The sequence below is a fragment of the Zootoca vivipara genome, chromosome 5 (assembly GCF_963506605.1).
Source record: "Zootoca vivipara chromosome 5, rZooViv1.1, whole genome shotgun sequence".
Classification (NCBI taxonomy): Eukaryota; Metazoa; Chordata; class Lepidosauria; order Squamata; family Lacertidae; genus Zootoca; species Zootoca vivipara.
Genome location: NC_083280.1, coordinates 70,594,085 through 70,611,487, shown reverse-complemented (window position 1 = coordinate 70,611,487; position 17,403 = coordinate 70,594,085). Strand labels below are relative to the sequence as shown.

Here is a 17,403-nt window from a genome sequence, read left to right as displayed (position 1 = left end):
TCCCCCTCCCCAAGCCCCCCCTCCCTGTTTGCTGTTTTGTAGAAATGGAGCCTTATCTACTATGAGCCAATCAGCGTTTTCTCAATCTTGCTCCACGCAGCAAACATAGATTAGACTGAATTAGAAACCTCTCATCTTGGATACAATTTAGTTGGGGACTCAGATACGTGGTCCTCACATACAAACAACATTATGTAAGAAGAATTCTGCTAGATCAGGCCAAAAGACCACCGACTCCAGTATTCTGTTCTCAGTGGCTACCTTCCTTCTCCTAAACAGCTCAGTCTTTCCTCAGCTTATCTTGATGGCCCATGTGAAGTATTAGCCAAGAGATCCTTTTAGGACACCCAAATCAGAATCTAATCTTGTTTGTGGGGAGTTCTGTTGAAAATTAGGTATGGGGCCATGAACGAAACGTTACATATTAATTGAGCTGAGCTCCAGATAAAGATAAGTTTATCATCCATCTGAACCTGGGATTCAGGTCAGCTTGCCACAGGAAACCACACGAGTGGTGAGGTCACTTGTCTTTTGGGAGACCTAGAAACATGAAGAATGTTGGGTTTATTTTGATGAACTTATTTGCTGATGAAAGACTGTCTTTTTGCTGTGAGAATGGGAGAGTCAGAAGGGACCCTGAGGGTCATCTAGTCCAAACCCCTAAAATTCAGGAATCTCAACTAGATAATACATGACAGGTGGCCACCCAACCTCTGCTTAAAAACCTCAAATGGAGGCAAGTCCACCACCTTCTGACAGTTCATTTCACTGTCAGACAGCTCTTACAGTCTGAAAGTTCCTCCTGTTTAGTCGGAATCTCCTTTCCTGTAACTTGAAGCCATTGGTTCGGGTCCTACACTCCGGAGCAGAAGAAAAGAAGCTTGCTCCAACTTCCATGTGATAGGTCTTTAGATATTTGAAGATGGCTATCATGCCTCCTCTCAGTCTCTCCTCTTTTCCAGGCCTAACATACCTAATTCCCTCAACAATTCCTCATAAGGCTTGGCTTCCAGACCCAATATCATCTGTGTTGTCCTCCTCTCCACAAGGTTCAGCTTGTCAATATCCTTCTTAAATTGTGCTGCCCAGAACTGGACACAGTATGACAGGTGTGGTCTGACCAAGGCAGAATAGAGCTTGATCAGCACACCACACTTCTGCTGATGCAACCTAGAATAGCATTGGCCTTCCTCCCCTGACCCCCGCTGTTCCAGACACGAGAAACCGGTCCAGAAAAGTGAAACCAGGTCAAAATTCACAGCGTCAAACCCTTCAGTGTCAGACCTTTCCTTGAGGGCACCAGGAGACAGCCTGCTAGTGATCAAATACTTCTCACTTCTCAAGTGTTACGCGGTATCACATTACATATTTGATGGCTCAGTACATTAATCCCTGCATATACCCCCACATCAGCTTGTTAAATCTGCACGGTGCTTTGCGCCCCTTCACCACGAAGAACAAATATCCCCAAGTTGCTGTTATGTCATGGAGAGATTGATGCAGCGTCTAGAGTGGGTAAACAGCAGCGCTTCTAGGCTGCATGAGCTGACGTTAGACCACCCTTTCTGCACTTTGCTGGACTAATGGCAATATAGCATCACTGCAGGGTTTCCCCATCCCTCTTTTCTGCGCAAAAGGTGTTTTAGGGAAACACTTCCCAATACTGGGATACATTTACAACTGTGGCCCAGTATATGTCAGGGTTCTGTCCCAAACAGCATTACAATGAATATTTTCCCCTCACGCCTACTGGTACGGAGCTTCCAGAAGGGTCACTCTCTGCATCACTCCCACTATTATTAGTAAAGAAGTCAGAGTGGTGTGCTGACATCTTCCTACATGTCCAAGTCAACGGGGTGGCAATGGTGTGAGGTGGTTTAATAGGTGGGCATCTCAATGGGGCAAGTTGTCTTTGGGCATCCATGTGCACTACAAGCACCAGGATGACGTGTCAGAGTTGTTGCTTTGAAGTTAGCTAAGGTTGCAAGGTTTTTAGCTGGGGCAAATAGAATAAGATTCTCTATTAGACTATTGATTCAAAACCCTAAGATGTATTTTATATAACTGACTTTTACATTTTTATTCTTTGTATATCGCATTGTTGTTTTATTGCTATGGCCAATGGCTGACGCAAATAAAGATTCATTCATTCATTCATTCCCTCACTCACTCCTGTTTTTGCCTCATCTGCTACGCCAGCTTTCATAAATAAGCTCACTAAAGTTACTAGCCTGCAACTCTTTTAACTAGCTTGCTGGTGGTTGGGCAGAAGAAAGGTGGAGAATTCTGTCCTTCCTCTGGCAACCTGCTTGGGTTTCCACGCTACCAGCAGCCCTCTCACTCATGTACATGGTACTCCATGCACTTGCCTGAAGTCAGGCCCTCGTCACCCGTAGCTAAGAGGCTAGTTCTTAAAATCATGGCTGGGCTCCATGATTTGCAAGAGTTGCAAAGCGAGAGCTGCTTGCATTTCTGCAAGTCCTACGTCAAATGTTATAATCAAAATTGCTCGTTAAGAGTATACCTCTTTAGTTCTTCTGTCTGTGTAAACCACTCCATGCCAGAAGTGGCAATAAAACAGAAGTGGTAGCATTTCTAAAGAGAGGAACTGAAATTATTTCCTAATTTTGCTGGTGGAAATGGTTGAGTTTGTAGGAATAATGGTATCTTTGTTTGTTTGTTTGTGTGAATGCATCGGTTGAAATAATTCAAGCCTATGTTCTCCGGGAAGGAGAATCACCAGCAAGAAAAGAAAGTACAACTCAATCTGCTCACGCATGAAGTTTGCTGGAGTGCCTTAGGCAAATCAAATCAGTCTCAGCTCCCTATCTGAAATATGGAGATAGCAACACCACCCTTACAGGGCTGTTGCAAAGATTGCAGATAAAAGTACTTAATATTTATATTTCAAACCCTTCTTATTATGGTTTTATAACTGCTTTTAATGGTGATTTCACTGCTGCTGATTTTTAGGGTTTTACTGTCTCCACTGAGTTATCTTAAATGTACAAGGTACAAACTAACAGAGCATTGGTACTCAAGTCTCATTGGTCCAATCTCAGAGCAAGATCCACTAACTACTGATGCCACATAAGCAGAGGTCCATTGGCCACGTCATATAGGAAACTCGGGTGAATCATTCTGTTCTGCAATCCACTTACAGTCGTACCTTGTTTTGCGGCTGGGATCCATCCCGGAGTCCCGGCCGCTAGCCGAAAAGGATGCAGGGCAAAGCTCCGCGTCTGCGCATGTGCACGGAGCAGTTTGCACTTCTGCACATGTGGCAAACCTGGAAGTAACCCATTCCGGTACTTCCGGGTTTGCCGCGGATGATAGCCAGAATGAACGCTAGACAAGGCGGACGTTCGCGGAGGTACTACTGTATATGTAAACTTGGCCAGTGAAGCACTAGGCTTTGTCGAGAAAATGAGGATTTTCAGTGGAGCTGCAAATCAAGCATGTTAATTTTATTCATGCCAGAATTTCAGAAACTTCACACTTCAAAACAGAACCTTGCCTTAAAAAAACAAAAAAACAAAATATGGGAAGCCCAGTAAAAGTTGAAGTTGCCTATCATAAGAGATGTGCCAATGTTCTCTTGGGAGAAGTTATTTACTTTGTTAAAGAGAAATTAAAAAATCCAAGAGAAGGAAAGCAACTAGGAATTAAGGAGGAAAACAACAATGCAGGACCAAGATGTCTAGGAGGCTTTCTCCATTGGAGCGTTCGCATCAAAACGCCAATCCCGTGAATCAAGAAACAACAAACCTCTAAGCTTGCACGCCAAGACAAGAGGCTCCCTGCTGCAGCCGGCAGCCTGTTCACACCTGCCAGTGTTTTGGAATAAGCCATAAAGTACAGCAGGCAGCTTGCAGAATTCCAAACAGGTGCTAAGAGGGTTTTCACTTTGGAAAAGCTTGACTATAATGGGCACCTGTAGACTTCTACTGCCACGCCTGCGTCTCCACTGCGTCATTGAGGTTGTGGCAGCACGGAATACAGAAGTAGGCAGACCCAGGAGGGCCATACATTTTGAATTACTTGTTGATTGCCACTGTGCCCTCCCCTTTCCTGAGCCCTCTAAGCACTCGACAGCTAACCTGCACTAATCTTGCAGATAACATAGGCATGTTAAGTCTCTCACTTCATGCTGGGCTATGAAGAGGAAATGCAAGCACTGTAGCACCCACTTTCTCCAAAACTCAAGCCAAATTGAGACAACGCACACACTTTCTTCTCCTGAGTTCTCTGCCATGGCAGAGGCATTGGGGACAAGCAGGGCTTCCCCTCCCATTATGTTGACAAAGGCAAGAAGTAGCAAGAGTGTTTTTCACTACTTCTTCTAACAATCTCCAATGCCTGGAGTTAAGCAAGACAGGCTAGCGTTGGGAAGGTGGTGCTAGGCTTTGAAAACAAAACAGAAGTTTGTCTATATTTTGTATGGCTCACTCCAATTCATAGAATCGTAGAGGACCCAAAGGTCATCTAGTCCAACCCCCTGCAATGCAGGAATCTTTTGCCCAATATGGGGCTCGAACCCGCGACCCTGAGATTAAAGAGTCTCAGGCTCTACCGACTGAGCTATCCCAGCAGTTGCCATTATTGTATTCATAACAAAATTAATGCAACTTTTGCATGACAGTATGGGGTTGTAATTGTTTTGCATGATAGGCAAAATTCACAAAGAATTAGAACTGATTCTCAAAGCACTAGGCAAAAACCTCTGGCGCTAAAAGAGCATTAGGTTTGCTGCTCACTGTACTTCATTGAACATACCCCTGGGATGTCCTATCGATGAACATTCCCCTCTTTCCCCTTTCTCATACTGATCCCTCGTGCAGAAACACCTGAACACAGACTATAAATAGCTAATATTTTCAAGTGACATTTCGATCAGAAAGCGGAGTAGGCCTTCCTGCCTTTGCAATTTAAGGCCCTATGTTTACTCTGTTCCCTCTGGGGTCCCCTTTGCGAGATCAAGGTTTATTTATTTATTTTACACTTTTCTCAATGTAGTGTTTCCAACTGCCAGCCATCATCACTCAGGGTGCCCTATCAGAACTCTGTTTTAATCCTCACTATAGTACTTTGCAATCTGACAGATAGGCTGGTAAGCCTCTGTTAGAGCTTGATAGCACTTGCGAAAATTGGTTTTCCCAGACAGCTGTTGCAACCCTTTCTGCAGGACCTAGGCCTGTAGCAAATGCTGGAATCATCATGACATTCAGAATGGACTGGGGGAGAAGCTGCTGCTATGCAGTGGCAAGGCAACTTTTTCAACTTTGAAGGTTACAAGGGAAACAAGTGATAAGCCCAAAACACGCAGCTAATTTGCAGGTGCCTTTTCCCCTTTGCATGCAAAAGTTCCATAGTGTGTTGAGAGGCCTATGGTATCTTGTTCTATTTTGTTAATTTTTGAGGTTTGTCTCTAAAGGTGTGCTTTCTCTTTTATGCAGGCTCCTTTGGTGCAAAAGATCCGTAGATCCACCTCCGAGATCTCCATTTAGGGCTGGGAAGGACTTCTGCCTGAAACCATGGAGAGCGTCTACCACTCAGTGCATATGACAAGAACCTAGATGGATCAGTGGCCTCACACCGAATAAGGAAGCTTCCTATTTTTATGTTACTTATCCTAAAGTGAGAAATGAGACAAGTGTCAGGCAAAGTGGGGAAGACATGTGTGATTTTGGATGGAAACTGGCATTAAAGCCAAAACCTGCCAGGCAGTTCTAAAGTTAAGGCAAGCATCTTGGAGGCTATCCCTGTAGCAAAAATAATTATATGGGGAACAGCTCTGGACATTCACTGAAGCTGCAGGAAGCATCCCAGCCTGCAACACCCTAGCAAATGCTCATTGGGTTACATGAGAGGTTACAGTGCTAAAACAATTAAAAAATTTTTTTCCCCAAAGACAATGCCTAGAGGTAGGCTGCTACTGTTCCCATTTCTCACAGGCAAGTGTAAACTCATTCATCCATCCATTTCTCATGTAGTACCAGAGTGATCCTGTTCTGGTTTTCCCAGATAAGAGACAAGTAAATACTGAGTCCATGCTAGCCCTTTTTACTTGGTAGTTAATGAAACCTCCAGAATGTCATTCCTCCATCCTACTATTTCTGAGCTAGAGTTTATACAACATGTCAGAAGTCTTGGGAGTAGTATGCACTGGGTTGCCAAGAGCTGCAACCATAATCCCATCCATACCTTTTCAAAAAGGTGAAAAATCCCTAACTTGAGCTGCAATACTGCGATGTGTGTGGATCTTTCATTGGACACTGAACAGCAGCAACAATTATGCAGCTACGGTAGACAATTGTCATGCTATGCATTACAGCAAAAGTCCCTATGCACCTGTGAGATTAATGCCATGAGATGCTGGCAAGTTTCAAAAGCGGCGTACTCTCTGTTATCACACACAGCCAAGCCTCTTATTTAGAGGTTCTGCAATTCATCCCCTTCCTTATTCCCCACATACCTTTACACCTATATGAATTAGAGTTCCCTATGCAATGATGGAAAAGTTTATCAAATTTCCAACGAAACTATTTAAAACTTCTAGGAGGCTGCCTAATTTATTTAAGTAATAAATTAAGCTGCCTAATTTAATTTATTTTAAGCACTGACTTGAACTGATTGACTCTTAAGTTCCAGCATTAGCTTTTTAAGAGCCAGGACAAGCAAACTCTTAGGGTTTCCAATCTGACCCCTGTTATGAAACCAGACTTTGAGTCCATCAAAGCATCTGGATAACAAAGGCCTTGAGATAAATTGTGGAAAAACATTTGCTGCTCCTCTTGTGAAAGAAATGTGAAACAGTCTCACCTCCCTCCAGTCCCAGCCTAGCCTGAGGGAGGGGGGGCCCACATAAAAGATCAGTGGTAGCAAAATCCAAAAATTATTTATGCACTGTGTGATGAAATACTTTCGTCTGTCATGAGTCCTGCCAATCATCAGTTTCACTTTTCAAACCAGCAGACGGTTGGAAGTATTGGGATCCAACTCAGCTTGCACTAAAGGCTGACATGTGCATGGGAAAGAGGAGAGTGAGGGGAAACCCTTAAAGTTTCCTAGACTGCCCTTTCTGACATAACCTGTGCTGACCTTCCCTCCAGTACTAGACTGATACCCTTTGGGTTGCTGACCTCATTTCCTACTTCCTTCTCCTTCATCCTCACCTTGGAAAAGGAGGCATCTACGTTTGGATCTCTCTGCATGCAAGATGCAAGCATAGCTCGAGACACAACAGCAAGCATAGCTCCTTGCATCTCCTTGGTTAGGCAGAACCAGGATCTTTCCTATCAAGCACGTATTTCCTGTAATAAACGTAGCTTTCTTATTTTCCTAAACTCAGAATCTCAGTGTGACTATATCTGTGTGTGCTCCTCCAATAGAGATTCAGTATTAAGTTTGACTTCTGCTGAGTGTTTTAACTCCGAATGCCGAAATACTTAGCAACCTGATCCCCACATTGGACAACTACATGCCCCTGAGAACCCCACAAATATAGTGCAAGAGGGATGAGAAGAAGGTGTCCATATCTCTTTTCTTCACTGTCATATTTTCTAAACTAAAAAAGCAGCAAATGCTGGATTATGGACACCACATGTGCAACGTATTTGCAAAAACAAACCAGAGCTCTCTTCCATTAAGTGAAAGTCTTGTCCTCCATAAGGATTAAGACATCAAATTCATGCACTAAGCTCAAAGAGAAAGAGAAGGGTTAACACAGCAGAGTTAAAATTCCCAACACTTACACGAATATCCGAAGTTCCCTGCTCTGCTGGAGAGAGTTCTTCTGAGCAGTTCTGAAGTTTGTACATCCAGTAATTCTTTGCAGTGATGATGAAGTTCAAAGGCAAGAGAGAGCTAGCCCCCAGGAGGAAGAAAATAATATAGGTGCCATTGAAGTGATCTTTAGGCTTGTGAAAACCGAGTCTGTTTCCCTCTGGCTCCTCGAACAGGGGTGTCTCTTCTTGGGTAGCGACATCCACTGGTTTGTACAAAGAGTTAGCACTGTGGTGGTAGTCATCTTGTTCCTCCAAATCAACAGCCACTTTTAGGATAAATTGAAGATGTGTGAAAGTTATGGTCACATAGCATGACATTGTCACTAGCTCATTGACCCCTGTAATACTAGTCTCTCTTACAAGGATATGGTACAGTGAGGGAATGTGCACCTGAACACTTCAAGCGAGCTATATAAATGCTTATTAATATTAAGAAATACAACCCATCGGGTTGCCACAGAAAGCTGCAGCAACAGTTGCAAGCATCCCAAATAAATCTGTGTTAAAAGGACAAGAGTTCCTGAATTCAAAGAAACTCCTTCGGTGTTCCCGAAGAGAAGTAGTTAGTGTGTCCTTATGCATAATGGAACACTGAGGCCCGCTGCAGCCTAAACAAGTCTTTAGAAGGGCCTGTGAAAAATGTTCTTATTTAAAATAATGTTAAATATATTCTGAAATATTCACATGGTTTTCAAACAGTATACAAGGAGTTTGCTTTTGCTTTACTGTATGAAATAGTTGAACTGCTAGCGAGTCTTCAGGGAAGACAGGGTGAAAGTTTGTTATGAAGTTTGTAAGAGAGAGAGAGAACAAAGTGAAGCGACAGCATCATGTGGAAGTAGTTACCTTAGAATTAAAATTTTGATCAAATGACTCTTGTTAAGTTTTTAAGCAATCTCCATTCTCCCTAAGTCCAGGTCAGCAAAAGAAGAATTAATGGAGTGGGGAAGAGAGTAGAAGAGGTTCCCTTTTGAAATATGTGGCTGAAGCATGTTATTCCTGGGGGAGCTGGGGAATATTTTGAGGCCAACCCAAAGTGAAGAGAAATGGCAAAATGACATCTTTCATTGGGGCAATCAGTCGCTCAGTAAGACGTGGAAGCTTTTTAGTTACACAAAAGCGCTTTTCAGGAAAGCAATCGATGCTTAATGTATGCTCGGTATGATTAAAAGAAAAATAAGGTTTGAGACATGGGCAAATAAACTCTGGGAGCCAATCCAGGAATTTTCTTCCCTTTCAAGAAAGGCGGGCTCTCGCAGAAAGTCCCACCTTCAGTACAAACCTAGCTTCATTGCCTAAAAAATAATAATAATGGAACACATCTGTAGGACTGACATCTCAGGACTTGGGATTTACAAAACATAGCATTCTTTACCCTGGCCTTTTGACACTTGAGAAACTTATTTTTTTTTAGGCCCCACTCTATTCTTGCCACCACAATTTGCTTTAAAACGTTTTAAATACTGTATTTTTAAATTGCTGTCACCTGCCTTGGGACCTTATGGTGAAGGGTGGATAAGAAATGATATAAGTATCATTAATACGCTGCCCAAACCATTTGGGTCCTCAGCGCCCTTGACCAGCCTTGGATACTGGGCAGCGGAGGAAGAGGCTATTTGCTGTTCTCTCAGAAAACACGTTTTGAAGCCTGGCTTTGAGGGGGACCCACAAAATGCATGTTGGGTCCCCCTCAAGCCTCACAGACCCCGATAGGCAACAATAAGAAAGCCAAAAGTAAAAAAAAAGAGTCTCGGTGAAGCCACTCCGTGGGAAAAATCCTGGCTCCCCCCCCCGGCCTTTGTCTCGACTGAAAAGCTGCATCTTGCGAACGAGAAGCTGCCCGGGCCCTTCATTCCAGGAAATGCACTCTGCACATGCGCCTGCAAACACCCCAACCTCGGATTTCACGGCGAGTTTCCGAGACCGAGGCCAAAACAAAGTGCGGCGGGAGGAGGAGGAGCAAGGGCCGGGAGGAAGAGGAGGAGAAGCAGCAGGCGGAAAGGGAGTCGCAGGTAGAGAGCAAAGCCGAAGAGGGGAGCAGCCGCAAAACCCCCGGCGGAAAGGTCCCCGTGGGCTGAGAGCCCCGCGGAAGAAGAAGGCGCCACTTACTGTCGCCGGCCCTGCGCGCCTCCCCATCTGCTGAGCTGGGCCTTCCCCAAACACAGGCTCCGCCGGCCCTCGCGCCAAAGCCACGCCCGCCGCCTCCGCCTCCGCCGCGCAGCACCGCCTCCTCCTCCTCCTCCTCCGCGGGGTCTTCTGCGAGGGTCAAGCTAGCGCTGCTCCTTTCATCCTCCATCTCTCCCGGAAGGTGTTCCTTAGCCCTTCTTGGAAATAGGCTAAAAAATATTTATAACAATACTAATAATAATAACCATTCCTTTTGTGCGCCATGGGCACGGGTCACGACTGCTGCCCGATTCAGGAATCTCTATCTGGATCTATCTAATTCTAAGTATATCAGAGCAGATCCCCCTAAAATATTTCAGGGGACCGCAAAATTGATGGGCGTGACATCGCCATTCAAATGGCGTGCGTGCGCTGTGTCATGTGATCATACCTACCCCTCCCCGAATATTTTATTCAAATTGGCACCCCTGATTCATTTCCAAAGCCCCTTCCTCACTTCTTGCCCTCGCTGTACCTAACACTCAGTTCAGGAATCCCATGTATTTACAGTGAGACCTCCGACTATAGGACGATATAATAATAATAATAATAATAATAATAATAATAATAATAATAATAATAATAATAAAATGGAACGGGTCCACCAGATGCCTGGTGCCCTCTAGATTCTTGGGTGTTGGGGACGGGGGTTTAATCAGCACTGGCAGGCTGAGCTTGTTTTTCTACCAGGCAGAAGGGCAGAGGGAGATGATGACCTACAAGACTAAATGTGACTTGAAATGCAGCAGTAGAAAATAAGCTCCCTGCGCTTTGGGCCACTAATGTGTAGATAGCCTTAGTGTTGCCATTTACAACAATCAATGGACTCTTCCAGTACAGGTAATTCATGTCCGGCCTTCCCCAACTCCTTCCTCTTTAATGTGGTAAGGATCTTAATAATTTCTAGACAACCTGCTGTGTAGGGTAATTCTTTACACATACTCTTACACTGAGCCGAAATGGGGTTATAGATGTTAAGAAGAAATGTTAGCATCTCAAGGGAAAGGTTGGACTAGAACCTTCCTTCCTTAAATCCAATTTTCTGTCTAGAGAGGATTTTTTTTAAAAATGCTGTGCCTGCAGTCTGATATGGTACAACCCAGATAGGTTTGCTCTGTGAGAATTAGGCTTCAGTCCACACTTTTTTTAAAAATAGCTGTTTCTCTTCCTCTTTAGGATAATTTCCCCTCTGCTGGTCAAATGATCTAAATCAGCATTGTCAGGAGGTACAGTATTAATATTTGTTCTAGATGGGTTGCCCAGCTGTGGGTTGATGAGGCTCTCTGATGGTACAAAAAGAGGTTTTGTTTAAATCGTTGGGTATTGGTGGTGTTGGCCACAGCCAATAAGAGGAAGATTGTGACTTGTGTCTTGCCTGCAAACACTCCTTAGGCAGTTCACTTGGAAATAAGTTCTGATGTAACGAGACTGACTCCAGATTCTTGACAGACAGAAATTAAGGGTACAAACCTGACATATGCTTAAACCTACTGGTTTAAATGGACTTGGGCACCCCCTAATCTTCCATGAGATAGCACTGAAAATGAGTGAAATTTCATTGCATGGAGATGCAATGATGGTGAAAATTTCCCATTTTAAGTTTCAGATATGAAAGCAGACTTAAGGTCGATAAAGGCACACACAAAGTTCGATTGCGATTGACAGCATATTTTTGTATGAGATGATTATACATACAAACGGCACAGCTTGGAAACCAATATACTGTATATAAATGCTCTGTATATACTGTATGCCTGTTGTCTTTGTCCATGGAGTTTTCTTGGCAGGGATACTGGAGTGGCTTGCCGGTTCCTGCTCCAGGTTGGACCTTGCCAACAAAGGTCCGTATAGTTAAAGCTATGGTTTTCCCAGTAGTGATGTATGGAAGTGAGAGCTGGACCATAAAGAAGGCTGATCGCCGAAGAATTGATGCTTTTTAATTATGGTGCTGGATGAGACTCTTGAGAGTCCTATGGACTGCAAGAAGATCAAACCTATCCATTCTGAAGGAAATCAGCCCTGAGTGCTCACTGGAAGGACAGATCCTGAAGCTGAGGCTCCAGTATTTTGGCCACCTCATGAGAAGAGAAGACTCCCTGGAAAAGACCCTGATGTTAGGAAAGATGGAGGGCACTAGGAGAAGGAGATGACAGAGGCCAAGATGGTTGGACAGTGTTCTCGAAGCTACCAACATGAGTCTGACCAAACTGCGGGAGGCAGTGGAAGACAGGAGTGCCTGGCGTGCTGTGGTCCATGGGGTCACGAAGAGTCGGACACGACTAAACAACAACAACAACATATACTGTATATAAATGCACTGTTCTTTTGGAATTCCCTGAAGCCAACTATATCTAAATAGGTTCAGATATATCTGTGTCATGGTTATTATTGTTTTTCATTGATAATTAGGTAGTGTGTCACTGTGTCCTTCTAACACCTGGAGCTTGCATGTTGGGTAGCCAATATGGTGACCCTCCAGATGTTGTGGACTACAACTCCCGTCATGTCTGGTCATTCTACATGCTGACTGGAGCTAACAGGAGTTGTAGCCCAAAGCAAGGAGTGGGGACCATAGCTCAGTGGTGGAGCACATCTGTGTGCCAAAGGTTCCATGTTCATTCCCTAGGCCTGACAGCTGCTACCACTTGGTATAGCGAGTACTGATTAGATGGATTCAGTATAAGGTAGCTTCGTATCTTCTTTTTCCTATCCGGAGGACACCAGGGTGAGATACTGGGGGAGAAAAAAAGGAAAGCTCCCAGGTGAGAGCTGTGAAGGTCCACCACTTTCTGTGTGAGACAAGGGTTACCTTTGAGAGAGGACTCTGCATTTTCTCTTTCTGTGTTTTGTTTTCATTTAGATTAGTTTCTTTTAACTTACTGCATTGTGAAATAGCTTTAATAAAATCTTATTTTTAAAAAGTGTGTGTGTGGGGGGGGGGGTAGATTCTAACACTGAAAGCATCTGTGAACCACAAATACCAACATCCTCTGATCAGTACCTGTGTAGAAAGGGTATAACTTGCCCTTAGACGCCTCCTTCTTGGTTGAAGAGATATCAGAATGATTGGCCTCCAGAGCTAACAAAAATAACTCAGCAAGGCTGCAAATGGTTTTTGTTTTCCATAAAACAGACAAAAGAGAAACTTCTGCATGCCCCTAAAGCAGGTTACCAAATGGAGACATGTGTAAAATTAGAAGAAATCCATAAGAGCACAGTGGCTTTCAACGGCATGGCCAACCCAGGCCACCAGAGCACCCGAGGAAGAGATTGCTCAGCCTGTCTTGGCCTGTAAGCCATCAGCTCAGAAGGGACGAGCTTGATATTTCCAAGCTGCTGTGGTCGATCATGTCAGAAAAGGCACTGTTGAAAAAGCGCCTCAGATCAGATTAGCACAAGAGACTGTGACAGCCTGCCAGGGTAAACAATACAATTAGGGTGGGTAGCGGGGGAAACCTGCATTTAGCCCAAGCTGTTCTGGTCCATCAAGAAAATATTACCCATTAAAAACTGCTTAGAAAGCCAAAAGCTGGATGTATTCAATCAGTAATACTGTACAGATTTGTCTGGTGGCCTGTAACAGCTTTTGCAGGCTTTCATACACTTGTAATATGTATTTTCTCACTGATAATTTGCTTTGGTTTCCCTCACATTCTTTTCCTTAGCCAGCTATGGCCACTGTTCACAAAGCGTCAGAGTCTTTTCAGTCTTACTACTGATTTTAATTCATTTTGGGCTACTTTGAAAAAACAAAACAGAAAAACCAAAACTTCCTGGTTTCCCTTTCAGCAGATCACACACATTATAAGGCTGAAGCCCATACAGAGGTTCAGTAATCTGTGCTAAGGTTCTGCACACAGAGTAATGTTTCTTTAGCAAACCCTATTTAGATTAGTAGGACTTACTCCAAATCAGGTAACTTGTGTTTCTTCTGAGAGCTGCATTCCCTTGTGGTGAACAAGGCCAGAGACAAAAGTGGGCAGGGCAACCATTGCAAATTCTACATTTCTACCGTACATTTCTACACCCTGCCCATCCCTGCCTTTCATTCAAACAAGCAAAAGGTGTTATCAGGTCTTAAAGACAAATTCCAGCCAAGCAAAAATTCTTGAGATACATAGCAGGGCCAGTGAGGGGCGTGGCCTAGAGAGAAGGGGTGTGGCCTAGGGAAGAGTAGTACAAAATCGGCTGCTTCATTTTAAATAACAGAAACAGGACGTGTCATGTGTGAATGACCTTGCTGTACCTGTTAGGAGGCATACAAAGGAAACCACTCATGGTTACTGTCAAATGCATCAATGAAGAGGTGTTTGAACTCCCTCCCTGGAATCTAAAATGGCACTCCAGCATGCATCAGAGACTTGTTTCCTTCCCTTTTGCCCAAGGACTTTAGTTAACTGCCAAAGCCCACTACTGCACACCCAGTTCTCTGCCAGAAGAAGAAAACAGGCAAATGATATCCATTATTGCAAATGGAATTTGGCTATTGGGTCTAATAGTTCAATCAAGCTTAATTCATTAGGTACCATTCATCAAAAGCGGACAATCTTCTCTCTTCCTGCTTAGGTCTACATAAAATGTTGTGTCCACCATATAGTTCGTAGTAAAGGGAAGGAAAACAAAGATCATGAGGTTGTTGTTGTTTAGTCGTTTAGTTGTGTCCGACTCCTCGTGACCCCATGGACCATAGAACGCCAGGCACTCCTGTCTTGCACTGCCTCCCGCAGTTTGGTCAAACTCATGTTCGTAGCTTCGAGAACACTGTCCAACCATCTCGTCCTCTGTCGTCCCCTTCTTTTGCCCTCAATCTTTCCCAACATCAAGGTCTTTTCCAGGGATTCTTCTCTTCTCATGAGGTGGCCAAAGTATTGGAGCCTCAGCTTCAGGATCTGTCCTTCCAGTGAGCACTCAGGGCTGATTTCCTTCAGAATGGATAGGTTTGATCTTCTTGCAGTCCATGGGACTCTCAAGAGTCTCCTCCAGCACCATAATTCAAAAGCATCAATTCTTCGGCGATCAGCCTTCTTTATATCATGAGGTATTTGAAATTAATAGGGTTGATCTTGAGGGCCATAAGGAATGTGAAGTTGTGAAAGACTCTCTCACCTTTGCATTCTGCTGCAGCCCTTATCCTAATTTTCCTCACTTTTCTCTTCTGTCCTCCAGACTTGTATTCGTACTCCACAAATTTCACTCTGAAACATTGCTGAAGCTCCTGTATACGTGTTCAAACATTGTCTAGCCACAGACCAGACAAGAAGAGGTGGCACAAACTTAGCTTTCCCTTAATCTATAGTCACTGATTTATCCTTCACTGAAGAGAAATATGTAGGTAATACTTGCTGAGCAAATGTGCACTGGGGCCTAGTAGTTGTGCAAATTGAACTGCGGCCTAGTAGTTCTGGTCTCAAGGTATATGTCACACTTTGCCATGTTTGAATTGTATCATTAAGTACTGGTGCTTACGGGACATTCGGGTATTGCTGAAGATTGAGCCACTGACATTTTTAGCCACACTGTGGTCCCTTAAAACAGGCATCCCCAAACTGTGGCCCTCCAGATGTTTTGGCCTACAACTCCCATGATCCCTAGCTAACAGGACCAGTGGTCGGGGAAGATGGGAATTGTAGTCCAAAACATCTGGAGGGCCAAAGTTTGGGGATGCCTGCCTTAAAACATTGGGATACCAAAATTTATTTGGCAATTTATTGTTTGTGGTCCAGGCCCCCCCCCCCCGAGGCTCAGGGTCTGGGCCTCAGCAATTTTGTAGTCGCCTACATGCAGAAGGCCCAGGTTCAATCTCTGGCATCTCCAAAAGGGACTGGAGGAGACTCCTAAGCTGCAGCCAGTCAGTATAGACAGTACCATTCTGGATGGACCAATGGGTCTGACTTGGTATGCTGCAGCTTGATGCCTTCCCAGTATCTGCCGCCTGAGGCAGCTGCCCTACTCTGCTGAATGGCAAGGCAGGTGCTGGGTAATGGTTCAGATATTCCCCAGGATCCTGCCCTCAGTGCTAGTAGTTAAACGAAGTGCCTATAGCAACTTGTGGCTCAGGGGTTGTGAACCAGTAGCCCCTGCTCCAAATGCAGACTCTGTAACGGAGCTGCCCCTAAGCTGCCGGTGCAGTGGGGGGGGGGGAAGAGGCTTACATTGTTCTGGAAAACATAATGGTTGCTCAAGAAGACAATAACCTTCTTGAACCACCATTCCCAGGGAGCTAATTTGAGCTTTCCCAAAGAGCTTGCTGTGATAACTTTAACACAAGATCATTGCACTTAATATTGCAATAGTTGTGGCCAACTCTGATACATTAAGGAAGCAAACATGCTTCTCAGCCTGTGTTAAGAAATGTCAGACCACACCTAATGTTAGCCAAAGTATTAAGCAGCTGGGTAATATAATAAATGATTAATAGATCGATGGCTGTGACTTCTGATCAAGCAGGAGAGATGGAGTTAGGATAATAAACTCACTGCAACTGATCAGTGGCGGAAGAGCAATGCTGCCACCTTATGGACCACTTGCGTAATGGCAAACTGCAAAGTGTTTCAATTGGGTCCTCCCTGTTCTATGAATTAGAAGGGAAACACCATAGGAGCTGATGATGATATACAGTAGCACAGTATTCGTGTCCAACAATACTAATGAGAAAACAGAAAAGGAAATTTTAAATTGCCTTGATTGAAGCATAAGTAAGCAAATGGAGAATGCCAAAGGAGAGAAAAGAAGGAAAGTTAGTTGGATTTCAATAGTTGAGCCAGTTTTATTTATTTAGAGCTAAGCTGAAATTTCTCGTTTTTTTTAAAAAAGCAAACAATTTCACCATTGCTGAAAAACAATGTGTCCAAGCAGAGTTTATTAGAAAGTTTCCTATTTGTGAAGTCTAGCTGATTTCATGAGAGGGAGAGGACTTCCACACTATCAGAATTCATAGTTTGTCTCTCCCTGCCTCCCGGAAAATCAAAATTGAAAAGTACTCAGAACAGTTCGAATAATACTATTTAAAAACTTCAGCCTTCAGGAAGTACCACTGCAAACCAGAGGTGACTTCATTTGAAACTATATGTGAGAATGTTGGCTTTTGGATAACTATGGCTTAGCCGATAATTATATTGAACACCAACAATATGGTAGATGACCATTGAGGCTGTTTAGGTGCTAATATTGCCCTCTACCTAAACATATGGCTCCTGGCCTGGATCCCTCAGCCAACCTGTCACCACTAAAAGTGCCACCCAAGTCCCAAATCTTACCTGTGTAGTAGGGAGCTTTCTTTTTTCTTTTATTTTGACAAAGTATTAAAAATAAATACAATACAAATGTGCACTCCACCATAGCTGCCAAGTTTTCCCTTTTCTCACGAGGAAGCCTATTCAGCATAAGGGAATTTCCCTTAAAAAAGGGATAACTTGGCAGCTATGCACCCCACCCCCGAGACCATTCCATT

The 17,403-nt window shown here is 43.9% G+C and overlaps 1 protein-coding gene across 2 annotated transcripts in view; it reads right to left on the bottom strand.

Moving 5' to 3' along the window:
- The window catches only part of SLC29A3 (solute carrier family 29 member 3), a 35,058-nt gene extending 25,058 nt beyond the window's left edge, over positions 1–10,000 (bottom strand). Inside the window, exons 1-2 of one of the 2 annotated variants that reach the window (XM_035137593.2) lie at positions 9,897–10,000; positions 7,755–8,053 (exon numbers count right to left, since the gene is read on the bottom strand). In XM_035137593.2, coding sequence (XP_034993484.2) covers positions 7,755–8,053; position 9,897 — 300 coding nt within the window. In that variant the 5' untranslated portion in view covers positions 9,898–10,000. The other variant, XM_060274906.1, reaches the window with a different exon arrangement.
- Positions 10,001–17,403: the final 7,403 nt, after the last annotated feature.